The 26,854-nt window shown below is 36.1% G+C and overlaps 2 protein-coding genes across 2 annotated transcripts in view; one reads left to right on the top strand and one right to left on the bottom strand.

Annotated features, from left to right (window-relative positions):
* Positions 1 to 10,886, top strand: part of LOC143458694 (isoleucine--tRNA ligase, cytoplasmic-like) — a 28,889-nt gene extending 18,003 nt beyond the window's left edge. Inside the window, exons 16-28 of the mRNA XM_076955545.1 lie at positions 314 to 405; positions 1,804 to 1,881; positions 2,189 to 2,304; positions 2,591 to 2,693; positions 2,875 to 3,061; positions 4,569 to 4,719; positions 4,864 to 4,984; positions 5,910 to 6,083; positions 9,051 to 9,171; positions 9,489 to 9,635; positions 9,728 to 9,892; positions 10,081 to 10,230; positions 10,469 to 10,886. Of these exons, the coding sequence (XP_076811660.1) occupies positions 314 to 405; positions 1,804 to 1,881; positions 2,189 to 2,304; positions 2,591 to 2,693; positions 2,875 to 3,061; positions 4,569 to 4,719; positions 4,864 to 4,984; positions 5,910 to 6,083; positions 9,051 to 9,171; positions 9,489 to 9,635; positions 9,728 to 9,892; positions 10,081 to 10,230; positions 10,469 to 10,524 (1,661 nt within the window). The 3' untranslated portion in view covers positions 10,525 to 10,886. The remainder of the gene's footprint in view (positions 1 to 313; positions 406 to 1,803; positions 1,882 to 2,188; positions 2,305 to 2,590; positions 2,694 to 2,874; positions 3,062 to 4,568; positions 4,720 to 4,863; positions 4,985 to 5,909; positions 6,084 to 9,050; positions 9,172 to 9,488; positions 9,636 to 9,727; positions 9,893 to 10,080; positions 10,231 to 10,468) is intronic.
* Positions 10,887 to 17,210: 6,324 nt separating this feature from the next.
* LOC143460875 (uncharacterized) lies at positions 17,211 to 22,757 on the bottom strand. The gene is made up of 4 exons (XM_076958541.1): positions 22,537 to 22,757; positions 22,289 to 22,435; positions 21,785 to 22,189; positions 17,211 to 19,260 (listed from the first exon to the last, which is right to left on the bottom strand). Exons 2-4 carry the CDS (start codon positions 22,324 to 22,326, stop codon positions 18,555 to 18,557), a joined length of 1,149 nt encoding a protein of 382 aa, XP_076814656.1. The 5' UTR covers positions 22,327 to 22,435; positions 22,537 to 22,757; the 3' UTR covers positions 17,211 to 18,554.
* Between the last annotated feature and the right edge of the window lie 4,097 nt (positions 22,758 to 26,854).

The raw sequence follows: 26,854 nt of genomic DNA, 5'->3' as shown, positions 1-26,854 counted from the left end.
GTTACCCAAATGTCAAGATTAGGTAACAAATTTTCAAAACCTTGCAAACATTTTGCGTTTGCATACTTCAACGTTTTGCGGTAGCGCTCGCTGTTTTTTCTTGGTTGTAGGTTCGACTTAATTAAAATGCTTCTTCAAAAGCTCAGTTAGTCAGTACTCGGTCTAAACCTAGGCTAAAATTAGTCGTGGTACAGGGAAAGTTTAAAGATGCTATTTGTGAGGTAGCTGGATTATTTTCACTTAACATTTTTAGGCATAAAAATAGTAGTATACCTAGGAATAGCTATCCTAAATTTGAACGTTGAATTTTCAGGTTATCGTCTATATACGGTTGTCCCAAGACTTGTCAAGTTCGTTGACCTGCTCACGAATTGGTACGTCAGATCGAACCGAAGACGCTTGAAGGTGAGGACCTTTTTTGTCATCATCGTTTGCACTGATGTAAACTCTGCGTTTCGATGCACTAAAATTTTGACTCTGAGTGATCCACTTATGAAAAATAATATTTGAACTGGTTTAGGTTGCTCCTATCGCATCTGTAATGAGTTGAGTATAATTCGAAACAGTAACATGGTTGTTATTCTCATTGATTTAGTATTTATTTTTCAATTAACCCAGGCTTCCAATAATCTGTTTCTAACTATTAGGTCATGACATAATACTGACAAAAAATTTTTTTTTGTCAGTATTAATGTATTAGTCAAGTAAATGATTTTATAAACAATATGCTGTATTTTTTGTAGCCAATCATCAAACGCTGGCGCCTCGTTACAGTAATGTGGTAAAGTTTGTGACGTTTTGTTTGTACATTTGCGATATCGAACAATATTATGATATTTTCAAAGAATAATTTTGCAAAGGTGACATTGCACGAAAGTACGAGAAGCCGCAAGGTTTTTCGCACACTGTGCTGGTTGTCTGGCGTGAATTGCTTGGTAATTCCAGCAGTGTTTCGAAGCTGCTATTATTTTCTCGCCTCCCCGCATGAAAGCGGCGTTAGGTGGCGTTATTTTTATTGAAAAACGTAGAGCAATTAGAGCCCTAACTTCTGTACACTCGGTGATTTAAGTGTAAATTACAGAGCAACCCACCAGGCATTATTTACTTTTAAACCTGGTGTTAACTTAATGACACCAAAGTGACCTTTATTAACCCGCGTTCTTTGTCAGCAGTGCATGACACACAGAGATGAATATAATATGACGAGATAAAGCTTTGTGTTGGTCCATCTTGGCGTCTATTAGGGCCATTCGGATTTAAGATAACTTGATAGTAACGTAGGCGCGCGTTGTTGTAGGTGGTTATTGCCGATGTGACGAAAGGCATACTTCGTAGTATAATGTTAAATTCTTTCTTTTGATCTCGTTTAACCGCTGTCATATCTAAACCCTGACATGATGCTCCAGTTCTCAAGAGAATTGACGCTTTCAGCAATTATTGAGGCAGACGCTTCTCGTCTCCAAAAGTTTGACGTATCACGTATCTATGCGCATGAAGTTTAATACGACGGCATACGTTGGGGAATTTTCGATTTTTGCCGTAGAATTTAACGTAAAAGTTACCAACGATTGATAAATTTGTAGTAAAACAATGCGTGATGTAGTTTCCTTAAAAATCTTTGTTTTCATATAAATTGCGCTGTTGTTTTCAAAGTCTATTTATTATCTACAATCTACATAAACATCTTGTTGATCCTGAACAACACCTACACGCTTGCAAAAAAATGGAAAGTAAATGAAAATTCTTGCTATTTGCAATGCGTTGATAAAGTTAAAGTCTAAGACTCTTCATGTTTTTCTCCAGGGCGAAGGGGGTGTGGAAGATTGCACAAACGCTCTTCGGTCTTTGTTCAGCGTCATTTTAACGATGACCACTCTGATGGTAAGTAATTGTTTATACGTTTTAAGGGTCCCTAGTTTACCCAGTTGAAGGTCTGGTCTCGTTTTTGCAAACCTGTGAAGCATTGACATCTTTCCCTGTAATAATGCATCTGAGTTCAGTGCATCATGAAATTGTTTATCTTGCACAATATAGTTTTGTTTGTCATCGAATATCAAAGACTATCTTTGCTTTACATTCCGTTCAATATTTAGGAGGTTCTTATAATAAGTTATATTTTTCTTGCATTAAGCGCTAACTGACACATTAATTTCTTTCGTGACTTCGAATTGCCCTTTGTAAATTCCAGGCCCCATTTACACCGTTCTTGACAGAAAACATGTACCAGAACCTGCGCAAGATCATGCCCAAACTGCAGAGTGAAACTTCAGACAGTGTGCATTATCTCATGCTTCCAGAAACCAAGTAAGGAGTGGAAAGTAATTACGATATTTGATGCTTGGAAGACGTTTTGTTGTCGCCTTTTCGACATTTGCTCTTTGCAAGAAAAACAAACAAGGAACCAATAAATTAAAAAATTAACAGCAGAAGCTGCAAAAATGTTTGACTAATGACCAGGCAATGCCGTAAATATTGTTTTCCTGAATTGTGTAGTTTTGTGCATGTTAACTGCGAGTAATTACATTGTAACAACCGTTCAACCGCATCAACCAGGGAAAACAGAAATTTAAAGTTTACCCATTTTACGTAGGGAATCTCTCATTGACGAGAAAATAGAGAAGTCAGTGACAAGAATGCAAGCTGTCATTGAACTGGCAAGAGTAATCAGGGATCGGAAGACCATGCCGACTAAGGTGCGTTCTTGTAGTATGTTCTTGAAGCGGTGTTTCGGCAACTTTACGCTATTTAGTCAAAAGCATTGTAATAGACTTGACACATTTCAGGCCTAACTACTTTTTCTTACCTGAAATGTGTTATGATCACTTGCTAGTTGTCCGCTTACAATATTGACTTGGTGCTTTTCGCTTCTTGCAGTACCCACTACCCGAGCTTGTTGTCATCCACAAGGACCAACAGTACCTTGATGACATAAGCAATTTGGAACGTTACGTATCTGAGGAACTGAACGTGCGTCAGGTGACCATGTCCTCAGATAAAGACAAGTACGGAGTTAGTCTCAGAGCAGAACCTGACCACGTGATCTTGGGAAAACGTCTTAAAGGTCAGTATGTTTTGGAGATCAGCAAGTTCTTTCAGAACTTGTGTGTACTTGTGTAACATACTTGTGTAATTTGTGTGAAGACTAGGTTTCTCAAAATAGAAGGAAGCTGTTATTTGGATATTTTGCCTGAAAACAGAGTTGATTTTGGTGACGCGTTTCTTCAGCTAAAATCTCATCAGCACAATGAACTTTTAAACTTTTAACTTTGGAAGAAATTCGTCGCAGACCCCAAATTGCATGCAAGCGTTTTGCATAAAAAAACATAAATATTGGTTTAGAAATTTTTATGTTAGAAATAGAATATCACTTCAACCAATGTTTTCCAAAGCCTGGGTCAAAACCCAAAATTCGGTCGCCGAGTTATTTTGTGATTTATTTTAAATAACTTAGAATTATGCAAAGCAATTATTATGTAGCTCGATACATAATACGCGTGAGGTAAAGATAAGAAGCTGTGGTGTTCCCGTTACTTCATTTTCCGTATAACAATGTTTATTACGTACTATGCCAATAAGGTACGTCCATGTCACACGTAATGGCTAGTAAAGAAACGATATTAGGCTGTTAACTTAACTGAAAGCCCAACCACTAACCATCGTCATTGAAATTAAACATTCATGTAGTGTGGCCAACTACTTCAGCTTAATTTTTCGTCCAACACATTTTATGGCAAAAAATTGTAAAGAATGGTTTAAGTACCAACACAACAATCATACAAGTTGCTGAAATCTGAATAAAACAACAGAAATCAGCCAAAGACATTATGATGGTGTTACCTGGTATTTCAAATTGATTCTGAAAACCTGGCGTCCTCAGAATATAGGTAACTTTTGTTTGAATGTGTGAAGAACTAAAGATAAATCGGACAGTTTTTTACGTTTAAGCGGGTGATATGCAACAGTAATTTATCTTAGAAATGTTATACGCTACTGCTTAATGACTAGTATGATGAATCGCCACGAGGTGTTTAAAATTTGGGTCGCGGCTGAAAAAGTTTGATTATAGAGTCGAACTCTACATAGTTAATTTTGCAACCGGTTTGGACTAAGTTACACATACAATCAACTTGCCAAACGTAATTTTTTGGTATCTTTGCTATATCTAAACCCTATCGCTCCAAGCGCCACAACCATTAAAGACTTGCTCGTGATCTGCTTCTGATAATATCAATATTTTTGGACGTGTTTTTCCCGTTCGAAATAATCCCATTATTTTGGTAGGATAACGTAACAGATGTTGGTTTTTGTTCTTTGCGAGCACTATCTTCTAAAAATTGTGGAAACAAACCAAGTTTTGTTTTAACGCAGGGAATATTAATTTTAGCCTATCAGTTTGTTATGTAAGCGCCGAGGTATATGTATATGGCATATGTAAGGTATAAATAATGGTATATGTAATTCAAAGCCGTTAACCGATTTTTTCCGTGAAACTTTATTTCAAGAACTTTTACTTTTCAGGTTAGACTCGATATTGACTTGTCAACTTTAATTAGATTTTTTCTCAATAGGCGATTTCAAAGTAGTCATGGCCGCTGTCCGAGCGCTGACCAGCGAGCAGGTTGAGGAATTTCAACGCACCGGGCAAATAGAGGTGGCGGGACACAGCTTATCCACGGGAGACCTTCGCATCATATACAAGTTCGCCCAAGAGGATGCAATGTATGACCCCAATTGCGTCATGTCATTATATCGCTTTGATGAAGCTTTAATCTCAACGATATTTCGTATTATAAAGATTTCCAGATTACTGTTAGTGTCGTGCTTACCGATTACGTATTGCTTATCATTGTGATGTCATAATAGGTACGAAGCGCACAGCGACAATGACGTGCTTGTCTTGCTCAACGTCACGCCTGGCGAAGAGATGTTGATCGTGGGCGTCGCGCGAGAAATCATCAATCGCATCCAGAAACTGAGAAAAAAGGTAAGGAGGTCATACAGCTTTAAAATAGGCGTTTCCTCAATCACGGATCCGTGGATAGCTTTTAGGGCGTCCTTAAATGTACTGAGGAATCCTACGAAATAAATTAAAAGGAATTGATTTATTTCGTTTCTTGTTGATTTGATTTTTTGCTTATAGTTGTGATTTATATCAGGCCGCGAGCCAGGATGGTTTAAACTTGATATTTTTGAGCCAGCCCCCTACATGCTGCATGTAGGTGATCAACGTGAACACACATCATGACATCATACTACATGTTGCTTTGTCAAACGCAATAGCCTACTGCATGTTGATATGCAAAGCGCGAAGGGAGTTTATGTTGTCTATGTACGCATGACATTGAAAAGTTAAGAAGTTTGTTATGTGTTTACACAAGCTTTGCTGTATTAGTCTATTGCAACTATACTGTATTATAGCACACAATGCGAAAAAGCTATAAATTCCATGAGTTTTTGGAACCATATGCAATTCGTGGAGCCTTAAAACATTTTCCGCAGACTTCAAAAACTTCTTTCTGTGTGTCCCTTAAACAGCTAAAGTAGGTGAACCCCTGTATCATTCATGAACAAATTCTGTGAAATACTTCATATGCAAACATCTTGCAACATAAACTTGAGCCGAACTTTTCTGCTCTTCAGAGTTCTAAGAATTCAGCTTAAAATAGCGAAGTACATGTATTAGAATTAGATAACCACCTTTAAAGTGACCTTTTTAGTTGATAAATGCATCCCACGTCATTTTTCCGGAATGCGGCATGTCGATTTTTTGCGTCACGTAACGGACCATTGGCAAACAGTTTATTTATGTACAGTACTATTCTCTGTAAACAGATGCAATCATACAGCACATGAGTTTTTCTGCTTTGTTATCGACTATACACCTGAAAAATTTTCTTGTGCTTTTGCAGGCTAAACTCGTGCCGACTGATGAGATTTCAGTGTTTTATAAAGTGTCTGGGGGAGACGGTTATCTAAAGCGTGTTGCTGATGAACAAGTAGACTTCATATCCTCTTCCATCAAGTCGCCTTATATTGCTTACCCCGTTCCACCGTGTGACGTCATTATACAAGAATCCTTGCAGGTTTGCTTTACGCACAAATTCACAGTTATTGAAATCATAATAGTTTAACTATTGTTTTAATAATTTCAATATTTTTGTGCTGCCATGTATTGTCCTTTGTAGATAAATATAAGCAAATATTTTAATCCCGCGTTTACTCCAGACAGTGAAAGGATGAAACAGTAATCCTTGAAATGAGGAGCTAAGTACAAAAAAACAAGTTGACCGTAATGGCTTAAACCATGTCGATTACGTCTCAGTGCCCAAGCTATTCATGATAAAGTGACGGGTATAGTTCGTACAAGCAGCAAGAGTTTGGCATTGAGCGCCAACTCGATGGTGCAATCAGCGGTAAAATTTTCGTTCAAACTATGATGTTCAGCTAAAATGGCATTGTTCTGATTTTAGGGAAAACTAATGGTAATTTCTGAAAGAGTTTTATCACAAAATTGTTCTTCCAATGCAGTACCGAAATGTTATTTTTTACAGACACTGGCTATACTTGAGAGTAAATTTCTGTATGAGATTAGAGAATGGAATTGCCAAATGTTTATCTCAATAGGTTATCTTTTCATTTGCGTAGGGCACTTTTCTTTCGATGACAATAATTTAAGCTTCTGAATTACTGGGAATATCATATTTAAATTGCTACCATTGTTACTTGGTAGGTTGTCGGATGTTACTCTAGTCTGGCCACTGACAAAGTTATGTTGACAGATAATGTATAATTCTCTGCCCTCTTTTATGTTTGTTAGTTATTTTGTGATTACGATCGCTTTGCCCTAACACAAGATAACGGTTGATAACAGTAGGCTACCAGTAAAATTGTCGAAATAGTTTTTTTTTTCAAACGTAATACGAAAATTTTAGAATCCTTCAGACATGTAACCTTTGGACTTCCCTCTATTACGGTCTTAAGCGAGCCGCCTTTCCTGGATAATTTTCGGCTTAGTCCACAGAACAAGAGCAAACCTTATTTTTAGAGCAATGGAAATTTTCGGGTAGCAGTAATCGTGGTATAAGTAACAATCGGTCCACCTCGGCAATATTTTCGAACATACCGAAGGTGAATGTGTCAAATTTCAGAAGTTTAAACAATTCTCCAAATAAAACTACGTTCTCATCTTTAGGAACTTTGCGGACTTAAACGTTTTTTAACTATCCCTATGCTATTTCAAGAACGTAGGTTTGTATACTCACCATACAACAACTTTTGTATACACTCACATTTGTTATAAAAACTTTTTGAAAGAAAATGTTAGAAACTTAAAAACTCATAAATATTGCGAGGCGTTTTTCAAAAACTTTTGCAATTATTGCTTCGTTGCTGTCGTTCTTGCAACTATGAAGAGAATGTCAGTTGAGAAACGTTGGTTATACGAGAATTGCCCGACCTTACGTATCATAACATAGTTCTTTCTAAGGAATAAGTATATTTGCACGATCAGTTAGCAACAATTTATATGAAAGCGGTGAAACATGTGGAGACTTACCAGGAGCTGATTGAATATTCAATATTCCATTTTTACTTCTAAACTGAAGCGTCAAACCACATGTATTTGACGTGTTTCGTAAATCCGTTAACAATGATATAAAAAGTCCCTCGTATAGAGGGTACTTGTGTTACCTGCGGTTACGACAAGGTCAAAAGAATGGCCTAAATTTATCCTCAGGTCTTGACCGGGCTGGGACGTATTGTATTTCAGGGGGTGATAAATACGTTTGCTTTCAGTGAATTGTCCGTAACGAAATGTCCGTTTTCATTTAAAAAAATTACCATGAACTGTAGTATGTATGCATGTGGCGGATACTATTACGATTGTATTTTGCGACAGGTTTATTGTGCGGTTAGTACCAGTTTAGTTCAATAGTTGAACGGACGAGAACGAACCTTCGAACTTAGCCGCGATTTGACGTTTTCACGACATGCATTAACACCATCATGAGTTCTCGGATATCAATCCTCCCTTTCTGGATTTGATATTGAAAGTCACAAACGACGGGTATTGCGATTCGTATCAATCGTTTACTCTCGAATTATTTGTAACAAAAACGTCGAACTTGACCCCTTTGACACTGATTTCTTTATCATATCGTCACGAACCAAGATATATTTTGAGTACAACTTTGTTCCCATTACCGGAACTTTTGTTGTAAGTTTTCGATTTCGTGTTAGAAATAGCTTGGAAAGTTGAATTTTTCAAATATAAAAGCGTCACGTTTTTAACACCCTCTTAGGTCGCAAAGCCTGCTGTATTCTATTTGTTTAAAATTTTCTGCTTTACCGAGCGTGATGCCATGGTCATTGCGTCGCCTTGTCCAGTTGCTTGTCGTCCAAAATCGGCTATTTTTCCCCCAAGAAATCGTATCCGGACATCAATGCTTATGAATCCTCACTGGTGATATATCGGCACGAATCAATCACACCTCGGACTTTGAAGTGGATTACGCATCAGATTATCGCATCTTTTATCACTTGATTTGCACGTTTTTTTTTCGCAGCCCAGACCGTGGTAAATAGACCTAATGTGGCAAGTGATGACGAACTCCCGAGTTCATAAAGCTCTTTATTGCTGTGCTGAAAGCTTATAGTCGGTCAGAACTGGCACGTACAGGAAGAGATGAATAGATCTTTTTCCAAACATTTAAGGGAATTAAGCAATTGCAGAATCCCACGCTCACTCATGATTTGCTCTGTGTACGCCAAAACTTTATATTTTCGTTGATAGATATGCCATTAGCGTTAAAGCTTTATTTACGGCATACGAGCACTTGCAGCCAAAGGGGTCAGCGTTTTGACCGTTGAAAATCAGCGCCGTAACATAATTCAATGTCTCTCTTTATATGAGTAATAAACTGCACCGGCTGTAAATTATACTTGATTCGAGTGGCTTGTAATGTACCATTTGTAGATTTCATGCTGCACGAAAAATAAAGTAGCTGTGATGTGGCAATGATATTGACCGCTCTATTCTCGATTGTTTTCAGCTGAAGGGCAGTACACTAGATCTGACCTTAGCTCGGGGTCAAGTTGACAAATTGCAGTCATCAACCCAACCGGTCTGCAAATATGTCAACGTTCAGCTGCGAACAAATGGATTATACACAGGTAACGTCTTAAATGGTTTTGTTTTGTTTTGTTTTGAAGATTTTAGCCCGGTGCGTGAATTCTCGTGCGCTTGTCAGCTGTATTGAAAGCTAATTTGTGTTTGAATTGACGTTTTATAACTTGTCCCTTCTCGAAATAACACGCCACGCCGCAAATAGTAAATACACAAAATGATTGAATAATATAATTTATTAACAACTTGTAGGAATTCCGTTTGTACAATTTAAATGATAAAAAAACTATTTTACGGTGATGGCTAACGGTGCGTTGCTTGCTAAATTAGGTGAACAATGATCAAATTTAAGTCTTAATATCAGGAAAGCGGGCCACTGTACTTTTGGAGAATCCGAAGAATTGTCCCACGTTGCGCACGATACATGACTTAAAAGAAGTGATTGCTCGCTTGTATAACGTCATGGGAAACACAAGCAAGATGTTTATCAATCAAATACGAGATGGAAAAGGTAAAATTAGACTTGATTTCTTGAATCTGATTTATGCTTGACACAATCTACGTAGTTAAAAACACTGCATTAATGATTAATTTTTATTGCAGAGAGCCTTGTAATGGCTAATGCGGATCCGGTAAGTCTGTACGGATCCAGCCTTGTAATCGACATCCACTCAAACAGTTTTGGTTCAAAACCGGGCGCCGGAGACCTGTGTAATGATATTGCATGTGATTACGTTAACGTGCAGTTGGTGAAAGGGGAATGCAGAGGTAAGGAAACTTAGCCAGCGTTTGTCATTTCAAAATAGTCTTTACACATATATGGTCTTGTGTGTGGTTTGGCGAAATCAAAGCTTATCTTTAACTTTAATCGCACGATTAGATGCTTCCCCTCACCTTTTCCTTGTCACATCCCGCTTTATTATGTACCTTTGTTATTTTAATGCATGACGTCATAGGTGGAGGGGATGAAAGCGCTGTCGTACTTCTGGAAAACCCAGTGAGTGCAAATAAGATCAGCTACGATAATCTGGTCGATCAGTGCGGCGTTCTTTTTTGTCAGAGAGACAAGAAGATAAGAGTGTGGTTGGACTCTGACATGACTACAGGTAGGTGGTCTTATGGCTTCAATTAGGTTGACCTTGCCGAGTCAATGATTTTTTTCTGATTCCACTCGATTTTTTCTTTAAAACTTTGAAGGTAATATTTATTTTTACAGTTTTTATCTTAACTCGTGTTTTATTTCCATCTCTGGTAATTTTGAAGATAATTATCTGTTCGTGGTTTATCTGATTTAACCGCTACAAATACATTTTTATGGAAAATACTTTTCCTATTATTTTCCAGCATTGACCTCGGTGGAGAATCTAAAGAGGTGTGATGTTGTTTACGTTCAAGTGTAACACTTGCTCACCCGGTCGGAGATTGTATCAAGAGATTGATGTGATAACGCTTTAGGATATTTATAACGGCTAGGTGGCGGTGCACGCCTCGCACGTAACGTTTCGATATGAAATAGCTTTGCCCGAACGTATCAAGTTGCACGATAGTTTTAAATTGCATCATGTTGTTGTATTGTTATTTCTTACGATGCATCTAATTGAATTACTGTTGTTTTAATCTGCTATTTTTGAATATTCCCTCATCTAGTCGAGATCTAGCATTTTGCGGAGTATTATTTCATCCTATCATAGCAGAGCGTAGTATCTTTTGGTGGTTGATGCATCGGTGTTTGATTCCTTATATTAAACAATACGGACCAGGGGCTCATGTTGTTTCAAATTGCCCTTTGAAAAACTGGAATTTCTCAAGTTAGCAACCGGTGTGGTAATTATATTCCGTTCTTTTACAGCAGGGGTTCTTAAACTTTTTGGCACACGCCCCCCCCTTGACGGTACCTAAAAAATCCGCGCCCCAACCCTTTACAAAACAAAAAAGCATTAAAGAAAACAGCATCTTATTTTCAATTAACTTTCATTAATGTGACGGATGTAGTTGTTTTTGGGAAACCAAACGTTTAATTCGAGGCTTCGTAGAAGATAACTTACATCTTTAATGAAGAATGTAGAAGATAATGCACATTTGTCATCTCTCGCGCCCCCCTTAGGAGTCTTACACGCCCCCCAGTTTAAGAACCACTGTTTTACAGCATACGTGTCAAACTCCTGGCCCGCTTTACAATAAAACTTGGATCACAATGATATTTTATACTTTGAACTATTTCCGGCCCGCGAGATCGTATAACTTACTTTTTTCAAGCAAGAAACAAGATTATAACAAATCGCACAATACAGCAGCACAACAGTTGAATAAATCGATTTATTCTAACGCTTGTAATCCGGACTGCTTTTTTCTTTATTGTTTGCTAATTCTTTAATGTTTTTGCAAGGAGATGAATGAAACATAATGATGCAAGAGAAGAATAATCAAAAATAGCCCAGTCAAAAACATCAAAAATTTGTTGTTGTTTCGCTCCCTGTTCCAATTCAAGTACTTGTGTCACTAAACGTTCAAGCAAGTTTTATCCTTAAGGCCCGCGGCGTTAAATAAGTTTTGAGTTTTGGCCCCTGGTGCGATAGAGTTTGACACCCCTGATTTAAAGTTAGGCTACATAGCTGATGCCGTGTATTTTTGTAAGGAAAATGACTAAGCAACCCCATTAAAGCAAAAACTGTCCTGAATGCTGAAAAATGCCGGGAAGTCTTCCAATCTTGTGCCTGAGTAGTTTGTGTTGTTATATAAATGCCTTGCCAATAATATCGCGATCACTACCCATTTTCAGAAAAACATTTCTGTAACGAAAATTATTTTAAATGAGTCTTTTTGTCCATTGGCTGGTATGAAAGGGCCATTGAGGACTCTTTATACCAATTTAATAAAAATTACAAGAATAAATACATGGAATAATCATGAAACAAAGTTGGTTAGGAAATAGGCCAAGTTGTATGTAGCACTGTGTGTGAATCAACTAATCAGTCAAGTCAAATAAGGTTCTGCACCTAAGAGATATAAACAATTACCCTTATCCCTCAAGATAGCAAAAATTACAGTTTAAGACAAAACGTAAATGTAAATTTCACATGTATTAGCATTCTATCGAAAATAATCCGTCCGACTGTAAATATCACGATTTTCATTGAATAAGCCGTTCTATGTAATGAAAATATCTACGTCTCTGTTGAACCAAAAACCCTTAAATTTTGCAATTTCTATGATTTTGTTGGACGTTCTACGAAATGGCTAAAAAAAGTCTGTTAGGCCATCATTGCCAACGTTGTTTTTATAGCAAACTGAGTGTTAAAAACTTCCTGGTCACATTCTTAGGTTGTGCTAAAATGTAATTGAAAATTGATGAAATTCGACTTTTTTGCCAAAAATTGCAGTCTTGAGTTAAACGGGCTATTGCAAGCCGAGATATGTGATTTCATGAAATAATAGCCTTAGACGTACTAAAGTGACTTGCAAACTTTCAGACAACCACTTGAGGGTTTTTTCAATTAATTACATTTTAGTAATGTTGCTTTATAATGAAATAAACAAAGAATTCGAATGAAGAAACAAGAAACATAAATGCGCTTATAAAATGTAATTTTTGACACACAATTTTATCGTTAAGTTTAGCAAGCCATTGCTGAAGTTGCATTGAGTGTATTTTCAGAGTGTACCAGCGATCCCCATGAAATGTTGAGCAACGTGTATCGTCTCATGGTCGCCATTCAATGTTAAATGTCGTCTGAACCAACACGACGACCGTACGCAAATTCGACATAATTCGTGATCTTAGTATGAATAGAGGTGGTCAGTCGGTACTTTGAAAGTACCGTCTGTAACGGTACCGGTACTTGGCAAAAAATATACCGACGGTTCCGGTATTCGGCACTATTTCGTAAAAGTAGTGCAAGATTTTTGCACAGCGGATTCTGTTGCAAGTGCAATTTCCGCCGACATCATGACCCCACTAAAGGTTACTTAAGTTCAAAAATATGTGAATTCACTCTTTGCGACTTAATTAAACATTTTTAGATTAAAAAAGAACGAAAAGCACTAAAATTGGCTTTAAGTTTTAATTAAAACGACATTTCAAAAACATACTTCTCAAAACCTTGAAGTAAGTTGATCATTTAAAAAATGCCGAGTACCAGGACCAACTTTTATTTCTTGAAAAAAGTAATTCGGTACTTTTTTCTAAAAGTACTGACGGTTTCGGTATCGGCACTAAAAAAAGGACCGCGGTACAGTAATTCGGTACTATAGTAACGCGGTACTGCCCATCTCTGAGTATGAATATAATCGTAATGCATTAACAGTAATCTTATAGTAGCTTAATTAATACTAATTAAGAGAGTGAGATCAAGTATACTAGCTAAATATTCAAAAAAAAATATTTTGTAATTAAGGCAAGTGTGAAAATGATGTAAGGATGATACCGCTTATGGTTTTCCTGTCTCACAAGCTCAATGATTTGTGAAAGAGTTTCTTTTAGGTCGCCTGAAATGGAAAGAAAAATTTTCACTCAGTTATGTCCGACATTACTTGTACTTGTGTAAATGATTTTTTTTAAATTTGCGGTGTAGTTTCAGGAAACCTATGCCGATGCTGCTTCATGAATGAGCTTTAAGCTCTTTTATATAAAGCATATAAATGTTTTTATGATTCACTGTTAAATAGATTGAGAAATATTGGCATATAAAACATTGCAAATATACTTTCAATGCATTTATTTTATCAACAATTTGGTTTTGTAGACTACTAAGCATTTTCTCAAACCTATTCAACGCGAGGTTTCTTACAAGAAATGAACGTGAATACTTGTATAAAAACGTCTTGCAATTAAACTATGAAAGTGAAAGTTGCTCGGTAAAGTTGGGTCAATGTAATTTTTTGTAGTAACAGCTATTAATGGTATCGTAGTCTTTCTTCAAACAAAGGAAAATCTTTGCTCGACCTAAACTCGGTGATGATTTCTCACCTCTTGGGCCCCAGTTACTGAGCTACATTACCGTTGTGCAAGTTTCGATTGATAGACGCAATAATTCAAGCTTGGATCTATATTTCAAATCCGAATACACTGGTATCAAATTGTAAATCATTCCACCAACTTTTCAATTAACTGCTTTGATTAAGCTACTATCCTTCTCTTCGAATATAGAGCTCATTCATGTTCTATGCTTTAATTTCTGTTCTTCATGTAGTCTACATGAACTGGATGGACAGACACAATATTTGCAAAGAATGTTTCATGGTTGAAAACATGTAACTTAGTAGTTAATTAAGTTCTGATATAAAAGTTAAATACCAGAGTTTATTACTAGCGTTCTATTTTATAAGAAAGAATGAGTAAGCAGGCAGGAAAAGGACACAAAACAAATTCGAATATTTTGTTTTTTGTCGAGGTAGGACACAGAACCAGTCCTGAGAAACACTTGTTTCTTTACAGTTTTACATAAACCTTGCTCTAAACAGAGCATATGAACCAGAAATTGTACAGTTTAGATGACACTGGTTAATTTATAATTCTATATCCATTTCAATACTGTACATGACTTACTCTTCCAACATTTCTTTTAAATAAACGCTAGGTGGCAGTAACACTGCAGTGAGGTATAATATAATTAATTAATAACTTGCCACCGGATACCTTTTTCGTTTGTTGATAATTGCTTACGAGATCAATTTCCATCCAAATTATACACCATGTTTGGATTGACAGCATAATGTTTGTAGTTTTAATGCTTTCACGTTATTGTTACCATATTCTTTGAGTATGCAGCAACTTGTACTTTAGAATATTTTGGATATAATGAGTCTTTGCGACCAGCTCCGTCGTTGTAGTAAAATATGCATGTTGGTTGGCTTTATACTCACAGTGCATAGGTTTTGATTTAATTACAAAGTATTTACAAATAAAAGATTTCGGAATCACAACTTTAGTGTTTCTAAACGTTTTTTTAGCTTTTTGTTTCCTTCTTTGAGTATTATCGTTTTCAATGACACATCAAAATGTGACCTTTCAAAAGTTGTAGACCTGTTTTTTATTGTTTTCAATTTTCTCAAGTTCTTGCAATTTATTTTTCTGTAACGTATTTCGTAACTATGGGCTTGCTTTACTATAGGAAAAATCATTTGACAAACTGCAACTTTTCAAGTTGGGAAACGTAGCTGTATGCTAGTTCTTTTGCAACTCGACTTCTTTTTTGAAAATACCGTTGATGTAATTGATTGATATAATTCCTAAACGCCTACGCTTGCGCAAAGTCAACTGTGGTTATCATTTGGCTATTGTCGTATATTAACTTTGTCAAATATTGAAAGTTGCCAGTTGCCGTCTACAACCAAAATCAATATTGTTCCTAGCCGTAAGATAACGCTCCAGGAGGCAAGAGTTTATAAATGGAATTAAATTTTCTGCTTGCTATACAGCGCATATTTGCCTTTTCTTGATTCAAATTGGTCAAACTTCAACTAATTACAACATATTAAGATTTACTGCATATTTGGAGTTAATCACTGCAAATTGTTTTCGGCAGCTTTTAATTATTATTGATTAGACCAGACCATTGCTTTTTACCTATGTTTACGTTTGTAATGGTCATCTGGACTCTCGACACCTCACGTTTAAACGTTTGTGGCGCATTTAGCCTTGACATAATTTCTATGGCAATGTATCTTTTTTCAGTCTTGTGTTTTAGTTTCGAGTTTTGCATTTTGGTTTACAATTGTGCATAGATTTATATTAAACTTGACACCGATAAATAAAAGAATTCACCAAATCAAAGATTTTCGGAAACCGGGATCTTGGTTGACGAACCTTGGACAATCCTGCATGACTCTATATATGCTGGGCTTAATGGGAACAGGTTTACCAGGATTACCGGTTAGTATGCCAAACAAAGCTCCACAAAAGCTTTCTTGGCCTCTGATTCATCAACAGCTAAACCCTATTGTCTTAACTTTTCCCCCTATGTTACTCCCTTACGTTAGCTGATGAACTACGTGGCCTACATATAAGCTTATGACAAAATAGTCAATTTCTTTCGAAAACTACAAATTTTATAAAGCGTATACCAGACAATGTGACCCTTAAAACAGATAAAATTGTAGACAACGGCTTAAACGTCCATTTGGTCACTTTGTGTTACAAGTACGAGTAGTCTGCTATATAGGCCTAATATGTTACTAAACTTACTTACTTGGACTACCAAAAAATTATGCAGTTGTAAATGGTTACGCAATATTAGTATAACCATTATGTTGACAACAAAAGTTTAGTCCCAAAACATTCTTCGCATCATTTGAGGAACAATTACGGTTTCCAGAGTTTTCTTTCGCATTCGTCTTATTTACTACAAATCGCTTAAAACGACAGCGCTTTTTTGTTGCCCTCATGCGTGGTGTGACTCATTCGTCCTTCAACACACCTATATTCGTCTTGTAAACTTTATCTTTTAGAAGCATCTAGAATTTGCTTCAATAAAAGGCAATCATTTATTTTCTTTATGGCCACACATTGCAGTCTTGTGGTTATATGTTAACATTCTTTGGCATATTGCACCATGTTCAGCAAAAAATGCATCAGAAAAGCGTCACACATTAAACCTTATTCTGTTTGTTGGAAAACTAAAAGTAGTTAATTCATAAATTATCACTTAAAACACGTAAATAAGCACGATAATATAAAGTATCGCAAACACAACAACGGAAATGTTTACACATTCTGCCATCACTTGCTTTTACAGTACAGTATAGTGATTGAAAAATATTGCCAAAAGTTTCAAAGCCCTATTTATTGGCAGGATGTTCAAACACTTAGCATTAGGTTTTTGTTTTAGGTCTTTGGTGTGGAGTGATAATAATTGTATTATATATCTGTTTACAAAATTAATTGCACATAGAAATATTGCGAGTTTTTGTATATAATATATATATATATATATATATATATATTTAAAAACTGAAGAACAAAGTAGAAGTAATGTCAAATTGGGATCACTCCGCTTGGTTTTTGGTGTTCAATCTGTCTGCGCAAGGGTTAATTCCCTTTCATCTGACTCCTCTCTCCTTACACAAGATCGCAGACAAACATTATAGCAGCAGTAACTCAGCTAAAACGTTTATTTGAACACAAGGAACGTAAAAAATATATTGCAGAATGTAGTAGAGTATAAGAACACTTACAAACAAATTACAGTTTAATGTTAATTAAATGCGAGAAATGCGGCGATAACTGCGTTGTTTGACTATAATGAGAGACGTCCTGAGGCGTGAATGTGCGGCGCTAAACGCCACAGGATCAAATTGCAGTTCCGTTCTATTGTGTTTCAAGAGAATGTTAATAATGATAAGGTTGTTCAACTCCTTTTGTGTTTTTTTCAAGACATGACGCAGGCCAAAAAGAAAAAAAGTGCAAAAATGTTAATTTCGCAGAAAAAATGGTTATATGGAAGCACATATACATTTCATAAATTACTCAGAAACCTTCCAAAAAGTGTCAAAATGATGAAGTACTTAAAGTAATCAAAACTTACGTCATTTAATTACGTATCACTATCAACAGAATATAGCTAAAATCAGCCAATTATATTTTATCTTATAAGAAACCTCAACAAACGTTTAATCAATATTTTTGCAACATTTAAGATTTTATTTTTTTTGAAACCCAAAAATATAAATTGTAAACTTCAAGTTTACAACTTTATATTTTTAGGTCCAAATTTAGCAAAATTAGGCAAAAACGGCCCTTTTGTTAAAATATACAGTTTCAGGCCAAACAGTATATTAACTTACATACAGTGACAATGTTGATGGCGAAATATAATATCCGTCTAATCAAAAGAAAGTTCTTTGTATCCATGCTCAATGTAACTTTTCGTTGATGACAGCAAGATCATGACCAATTTTTAATGAACACGAGCATAAATTTGAGAAAAACTTTGAGTTTCGTGCATTTTTTATAATTTGTCGGGAAATAAACAAGTTTACAGGTCTAAAAGTGATAAAAATTGTCTATTTTTGATACGAAACATCTATTTTTAAGGTCCAATTTGGTGACGTTTTTGGTAACGAATATACCTAATAAAAGTAATAATTAATCCCCACATCGTAATAACCTAATTCACATAAAGCGAATGTAAACTACTGTATTATGTAAACTAATACACAATGTTTGGAAATTGTTTGCTATTTTTAATCCCAATCTAAAAACTAATCCAAAATTGTCATAGTTATCCATCTAAAGTTTTGAAAATAGTTTGACAAATCCAATTTTTGCAGTGTTGTCTCTTGAGTAGTGAGATTATATCCCAGCTTTAAAGCGAATATTTACATACTCCTAGATAAACAATGTACAGAAAAATAAAACGGCATTACGATATAGGTCTATTTGTTTAACACAAATCGTCACTTTTAAAAGTTATTGTTACACAGTATGTAAAAATTACAAGCGAGCATACATACGTCTGTCATTTGGGTCTCGACTGTTTTCAAATAGCTTTTTGAACAATGCCACTCTTCCTAATCGAAAAGGGTCTAGCACCAAAATAAACACTTCAAACGGTGTAATTTTTTCAACGTCGTCGTAAAAAGGTATCTTAACAACAGGTAAAAACATGTTGTTCTTGTAAAAATTGGCACAATTTTCGCTGTGAGTGATGCTGATTGCCACAGGTAACTTTAAGTCAAGTCTCTCATAATCCTTAAAGTTCACCTTGGCCCGTGAATTAACTGGTCCTTTGGCATTTGCTAAACCTTGAGCTGCCCTATCAATCTTTTTAACCGCCATCAGGTCTTTGGTCGACCTTGCGTTGGACAGCAAACGATAAGTTTGACAGCGTTGTGTCAAAGACGGTTGACTTAGACTCGTCCTGCAACTATGTTGCCAGCGTGTCACGTCTTTCTGCTCAGATCTCAAGACTGGCTTTTCTGGTAGTAGGCAACTATTTTGGGATATTTTTGCTTGATAAAAGCGTTTTTGATCCTTCAACCAGAGACGAAAAATTATCTTCATAAGATCCAAAGAAATCCGAGATGAAATTCCTCTGTCAGTGTAATCAAGATGAACAGCGGCAAACAATCCATTTCCAACCGGCGTACCACCCGCTTTGACTCTCTTGCAGATATGCTCATTTTCCCAGGCTTCGTACCTAAACAGATACGTTTGAGGCAAAAAAGTGGAAAATGTAAATGAAAAATACCAAGTCCAACAAAAACCATTGTTAATTATTACATGAAAAACCATCACTGCCGTACTCTCGCCAGCTTATATTGGAGGAGTTGGTCATTGGGACATAATAGCCTCTGCTTAAGATCATCATTTTTGGGGTTACAGATTTTTTTTTATTTCTCCATTCGTTTTAATTTATCACATTTTTGTGTTTACGACTCCTTTTTGGGCTATATAAACGCTGTATTTTTATTGCTAAAGAATCTATATATATTCTAGAGACAAACAGCATTGTTGACCGCAAGTAAGAAAACAATGAGCTAGTCATCAAACATAGCAGGTTTCCAATCGTTCTGATTAAAGCAGCTGATAGAGATATTCCGATGGTTTACATTCCAACAAAAACACTGTGGTGAAGAGATATGATTATGATTATGTAACAAAACTCATCATTATATCACTCTAGGTATTGAACCCTTGTTGCTATTGAATCTATTGTAGTATTGAGCCTTGCTGACATCAACTTTTTTTAAAAAGTTATTCAAAAAGATACGCACAATCAACCATTTCAACGTCTCTGAAGCGTTTGAAATTCGGCGTGCCTCTTTCTCTACCCCAAAACTGAGGAAGTGCCAATAACAAGTTGTCTTAAACGTGAAATAAATCGTAATTTATAAATAGCGATGAATGAAACCGGCTTGCTATATGACTCTATTTCAAAGGTTTTCGGTGAAATTGCGGCGATAAATGATAGAATATTAGCGTTTATTTGTTTCCTTTTTGGGTTCAGAAAACCTAAACATATTAGATCCTGGTTCTATAGTACAATTTCCAACAAACGTTTTAGCTCAAACCAGTGCACACATTTTTTAGCCATTTATCGACAGGAACACTTCAGCAAAACAACAAACTAACGTAGCGTTAAGCGCAATCTGTCCAAAAAAGTGATTTACTTTATTTTACTGTAGGTAGAAACACATTTGATTTCGGGGCGTTCTAAGCAGTTTTCAAAACTTAAAATAAACGTTTGTTTAAGTGTTTGGAATTAACGTTGTGTTTGTGTTTGGTATGAAAATAGACCAGACCAAAACAGAATTTATGTGTTTCAGTTAAAAAAAGTTATGCTTTACTGCAACCTTTCGAACAAAATCCTTCAGTTTTAAACATGCCGCATTTAAAATCAGCACAACAAACAAGCGATGATGCACGTAGCAAAGGTGAAAATTTCTTAACCTTTTACGCCGATATTTGGGTTTCTCAGTCATCCGGAACACATCTCTTCAATATTTTATATGGAAACGAATGCAACCTTCTAATCGAGGTCGGCTCGGTTAAATTTGATAATAATAAACAGTAGCTTATGAATAAAATTCATAATAAAGTGTGAAAATTATAAACGTGACACTCTGAAAACGGTGAAAGTGAAAATTTGGTAAACACAGAGGTGGGCAATCGGTACTTTGAAAGTACCGTCGGTAACGGTACCGGTACTTGGCCAAAAATGAACCGACGGTTCCGGTATTCGGTACATTTTTAAAAAGTATTTCGGTACTTTGTCGGTACTCGTTACTCGGTACCAGTACTTTTTGAGTAAAAGATGCTGCTGCAAATGCAATGTTTGCCACTATTATGCCCTCAATTAAGGTTACTCCAGGTCAAAACATATGTGACGTTAATCGCTTGCAATTTCAATTGACATTTCTACTAAAATTGGTATCAATAATTAATTAACATGAATTTTTGAAAATGTACTTGTTAAAATTTTGAAATAATCACGTGAAAAGTACTGAGTACCGGGACCGACTGTAATTTCTTGGATAAAGTAATTCGGTACTTTTTTGCAAAAGTACCGATGGTACCGGTATCGGTATTGAAAAAGTACCGCGGTACAGTAATTCGGTAATATAGTACCGCGGTACCGCCCACCCATGGGTAAACAATTTAATTATAACGTACCTTTTTAAGTCGAGAAAGAAGCGAACTTGTCCAAACAAATATTGCTTTGGTGAGTACTACATTGCTATATTGTACAGTACAACTACATTGCTTATGATTGTAAACTGTGGGTCATGTTAATTGTGCTGTTGACTGTGAAGGTCTGTTATGGGCCATGTTAATTTTTATCATAAAGTCCGCTGTGTTAATAAGGAACGAATCTTGTTGATCAATTTCTGAAACAATTTAACACTGAAAATATTTTTTATAACATTGTTTAATGTTAATAGCGTTGTTTTGTAAAAGATTTTCTTTTCACTTGAAATTTTTTCTCACTTTAACCGAACATTTATTAAATCTTTAATGCATGTTCAACTGTCACCACGTGGTATAATCAGCGAATTCCGCTTTATAATTTAACGATGGCGAAAAATTGTATCTTGACCAAGTTAGTGGTCTCTCCAGCAGTTAATAATTTGATTTACAACGAAATTGTGGTAAACAAGCTTTATCTTTGAAAATCACATCTTTATACATTACTTTCTCTAATAGAAGTAAACATCTCTAACCGTTTTAAACGCTCAAAGCCTGTTTTCGAAATGTCTTCAAGCTTGTGCTTCTCATAAGCGTCCCAGTAAGGACGATCATCGCTAATAGCCCATCCGTTGCTCTCCCAAGCTGGTGGTATGAGAAGCATGCCTCCCACCAATTTCGTCTCCTCTTTTCGTTGTTGATTTTCATCACATTTGTCATCGGATTCGTCGTCGGTCACCCAAAGCCCAATAATACTTCCGACTCCTCTTGCGACAGTTACCTCGTAATTGGCGTTGAAATAGGCTTGCAGAAATTCGCTTCTTTTCGAGCCATCCGGAACCATGTACTTGTAAAGCGGGTAATCATGAAATGAGTTTATGAAGATGTTCCTAACTATTGCCCAATCTTCATCTGTGTTTACCAAATCAACCTTGACGACTCTGCGTTATCAAAATAGAAAGTAAAATCATCCTCTTTTCCTCTTTATAACAAATGCGTTATATGACTACTGTATGTAAGTTATAGAAAAAGTCACTTACTTAACCATGGTCGACCGCTTTTCATTCTCAGATAACATCAGATAAAAGTCCCTTTGTTTGTTTACGCGCTATGCGAGCACACAATTTATTAGATCTAAAACGCCAACGCGGTGAATACAATAAGAGATCGAAGCCCTAAACAGTTATCTGAAAACCATAAAACATTTAATTAAGTCGAATGTCAGTTAAAATTCTTTTACTTTAACGTCTTTGGTTTTGCGTTTTAAATCGTTTTGTAAACATCTCACCGCAGCGATAAACTTTGTTGGAGAAACTTGCTGTCTAACTTGTCTTTAGATCATTCATACAAACTTTTTCGTTGGCTTCATCTATCTGACTGCAGTTGGGGAAACCGAGACAACTTAGCTGCCGTGATCCGCAAAAAAGGGACTCGCACTTACGTCAACATTCTACCTCAAGTCATTCAAGCATTTCTTATGATTCAAGACATCTGTTATATAATCAAAGATCAAGTCAAATGAATTGAATAGACCTCAATACGATCTGACCGAAAACATTTTTGTATCTTTGATATTATAATAAGCTACCATTGTAATCACTTCCCTTTTTAATAACTTTCAACTTGCAACCAATTTTTGCAATAGTAATAAAACTATAACGCCAAAAAAATGTTTAGGAACGTCAAAAATGACTAAATAGTTTCATCATCAACCGAAACTACAACATACCCTTCAGTTGGACAGACTCATGTGATGCGGTTAGAAACTAGAAAAAAGATATGTTTGGTAAATGTTTAAAGAATAAGACTTTTTAGAGCTAAAAACCTCGGAGGTCAGGGTGGTATGCTTTTGTATTGGTTGTTTTGATGTTACCAAACAAATATTCTTGAAAAATGCTTTAGTCTTTGATCTTAACTTGCGATCCTGCTAAATCCGTTTACGACATAATTGACGGTGTTGTTCCACATCAAACAAGGCTTTATCCGTGTAATAATACCCTTTCACGTTGCCAGTTTACCCCAATGAAACTTAAATGCGCTGCGTCGTAGCTGTCATGTTCTGTAAACCTATATTTTATCTTACATTGTTTCGTAAAAAGTTTTGTCGTTGGGGTGCTTATTATGACTGTGTCATATAGTTGGCTTTGCTTCTCAGTTGGATTGGTTACTGGCAACGCGCAATTTTATGTTTTATTTCACAGGTATATTCGCGTTTTTCCATAATTTATAATTAAGTACTGGTATCAACAATCAGAAAAAGGCTTAATTCTGTCTGCAAAACATTTTGTTTGATCTATTGGTATACCACGCAGTTTATACCTAAAGACGAGAGCCATTTTCCATTCAAACAGTAAAGTGGTAAAGATTGAAAAAAGACCTTAACCGCCTGAAATAAAGTCAACCGCGTATATTGAGTTATAACTGTAAACAACTTATTGTATTGCTGAGGTTATTAAGAAGCTCCTTTTAAACTTATTCCAAGGATGACATATAGCGTTCTGTTATTGACATAAAATCGCGTCTTTCTAAAGACCTCCCTGTATATAGCTTGAACAAAAAAGAGTTACTAACCACAAGCGGTTCAAAAAATGCTACTCAATCGAAGCTGCTGTTTGTGAGCATGTCACACCACCGAAAAACGTTAGGTGCAAGAATTTAAAAACAAACACTTTAGTTTCTTCGTTTTTTAAAGCAAATTGTTCCGTGTTTTGTAGTATAACTTTGATAAACCCAGGTTTACCTGTATTTAGACGTAATGTAAGAATTTAATTGTTACTTGTTTTATTTCCATTCTAAATAGGTTTACCACGTTGCTGGTCTCTGAAATACGATACGTTTCGTACTACCCTCAACAACACATAACGCCCCATTGCGAATTCATTACGTTCCGCAGACCTCCGCTTTCTAAAACTTATTTTTACTAATTCAACAGGTTTCGCATGAACGGAACTGTTTACGAGTGAATCGTCGTGATGGTGTTGCAACATGAAGGAGTTCACCTAGTATTGTGATAAGTCTCTCAGTACCTAGTGGCTTTTGGGGGACTTACAAAAACATGTTCATATTAACCAAGCCAACATATGCCGTATGTGGGTTAAAAATCGTCGTAAAACGTATACAGTATAATATTTTTTTCAATTATTCCTCTGTTGAACCACGTTACTTAAATAAAAGATAATACAATGATAATGATAATAATAGACAAAGATAATGGCCAGGTTGTTCAATCAGACCTATAATAAATTGTATTACTCCCCAAATTCACACTTATTCTACCCAGCAAAATAGCCTCGCTTTCATGAAAAATTTAAACAAAACGTCGTGACTCGTGATGCATTTGAATATGCGATTGCATGCACAATGTTCGTAAACCGTGTACTTGTTGTAGACTAAAGTGTGTGGCATACAAGATCAGTAAAGAAATTAATATTGCAAAGAATTTTAGAAAGGTAAACATTATTCGACAGAATTGCCAATGTTTAATGAAGCGTTTCTATGCTATATAGCTACGAAGGCACCGTTAATGCTCGAGCGACATTTGTTTGCCCTTTGTGAAACTGGAATGGAAGTTTCCGCCAATAGATGGAATCAGATGCAGCGATAAACGTCGGTGCACGCTTGGCACTTATAGCAGCTATATAAGGCACTCAATGGACCGCTTGATGAAACGATAGTTTCGATAATTACAAAATTTTTTTATATTTATTACTTCGAAATTATTTCCTAGTTGCCTGACTGCTTTACACCATTTGCTTGATCTTCAGTAAATTACTTGTTTTTTAGCTTCGTTGGGGTCGAGGCAAAATATTCACAATTGACAAATAGGTGACAAAATTAGGTGGTGACAAGGTGTCATGCTTGACGATTCCAAAAAATATATATACAGAATAGAACATAGCATAGAAATTCTTTGTTTCTGATTTCCTATTTATCTTACATCAATTACTTCAAACAAGGTAGCAAAATATAAATAATAATACGTCGCTGATGTTACTTGTCTTCGTATAAGTGCTGTGAATGATGGCCCTTTGCTGAGTGGAATGACCTCATGAATTGACATTGCTCACCTTCAAAACCGTATGAAACGGTCATTTTGACCAAACTATACCCTAACGCAGCGTGGTCCAACTGCAGGCCCGCGGGCCAAAGTTGGCCCGCGAGCACCGATTTTTTGGCCCGCGAACTGATAGTCAGCTTTGATAGTCGCTATTGTCGAGGAAGAACCTCGACCGCAGATGTCACATTGATCAGCATTTAATAGCTAAATTTTGAACTATTCTAATTTCAGTTCTAATATCAATGTCACATTGTTCTTCAGTTCTAATTTCACATTTCTTCAGTTCTAATTTAAAAACATTGGCCCGCAAGATAAAAAAAATTTTTGATTTTGGCCCTCGATGAAAAGAAGTTGGACCACGCTGCCCTAACGTATTCAGTTTAAGATACAAAGACTTCGTTAATCCCTGTGTCTATTGGAACAGGTATCGACGATATTAAACCGGTATGTTCAATTCCAACAAACACATGACGCTTACTTCTAACGGCCCGAATACGAGCTTGTTTGAAGATAGGGGAAAAACGTGCTTTTCGTAAGTACTGGCTCACGTCATTGCCGAATCGAATAAAATTCTAGTAAATTCTCCAAATGTTATTACGAGAATATAACGACGCCAAAGATTGAAACGGAAACGTGGGGAGCGCATAATTTCGATACAATCTAAACTGTCAATCAGGCTTACAGTGGCCAAGCTTATCGCTGGTAAATAAAAATATACAAGCTAGAATGGCACGCAAGCATACTTTTAAGCTTGCACATATCAAGTTGCATGCCATTACGATGGTGTTCACTAATCTTGTCCCACACTGTTACGTAGCATTATGTGAACTCTTGCCTATATTAATGTCAGTCTGCTACCCAACATGCAATTGCGGAAGTTATAAAATAACTTGAATATCTCGTCAATATAATCACAACGCTCTTGGCACCGTTATACAGTCGTGAGTAATTGAATTAATGGGAAATAATGCAAAAGAATTTTACCAATCTTAATTTCGATTCCTTGCAAAGGGTCCAACATTCACAACCGCATTGATATGCGTGAGAACGTTTAATCCTCGAATGTTTACCTTTCTTTTGCGAAAAGACGCCTGGAGTTTTAAAGCAATCCTTGGAGAAGCCAGTTTAATCCAGCTCAACATCCCCACTTGTAATTACAAGTCCTTGCCCCACACATCAGCTAACACCCGGAATTTGTAGTGATTTGCTTATGTCAAGTCCTAAATGAATCATATATGATGACTTTCCAAGTTGGTGACGTTTGCAAAATGTTCAATCATTTCCTTGAACGAGATATAGTTTGTCTTTCTGGTATACTTAGAAAAACTGAAGCTTGTGGGTCGTAGACTATCCATAAGAAGACTTAGTCATAGCAACTTAAGAAATAATCATTTACGGGCGGGCTAAGACCCTTCTTACACAGAGCAATTCTCATATTTAGCTGAATTTTCTGGTGGTTCTGAATAAGATGAAATAAAACCATGGATTTCATACTACTGTAGCCTACTTATGTAAATATACGTACCCAGTAGTATACGCTCTGAATATG

This window comes from Clavelina lepadiformis, chromosome 5 (genome assembly GCF_947623445.1).
Source record: "Clavelina lepadiformis chromosome 5, kaClaLepa1.1, whole genome shotgun sequence".
Lineage (NCBI taxonomy): Eukaryota > Metazoa > Chordata > Ascidiacea > Aplousobranchia > Clavelinidae > Clavelina > Clavelina lepadiformis.
The sequence above is the reverse complement of the archived record's forward strand: the minus strand, read 5'-3'. Positions and strand labels throughout refer to the sequence as shown.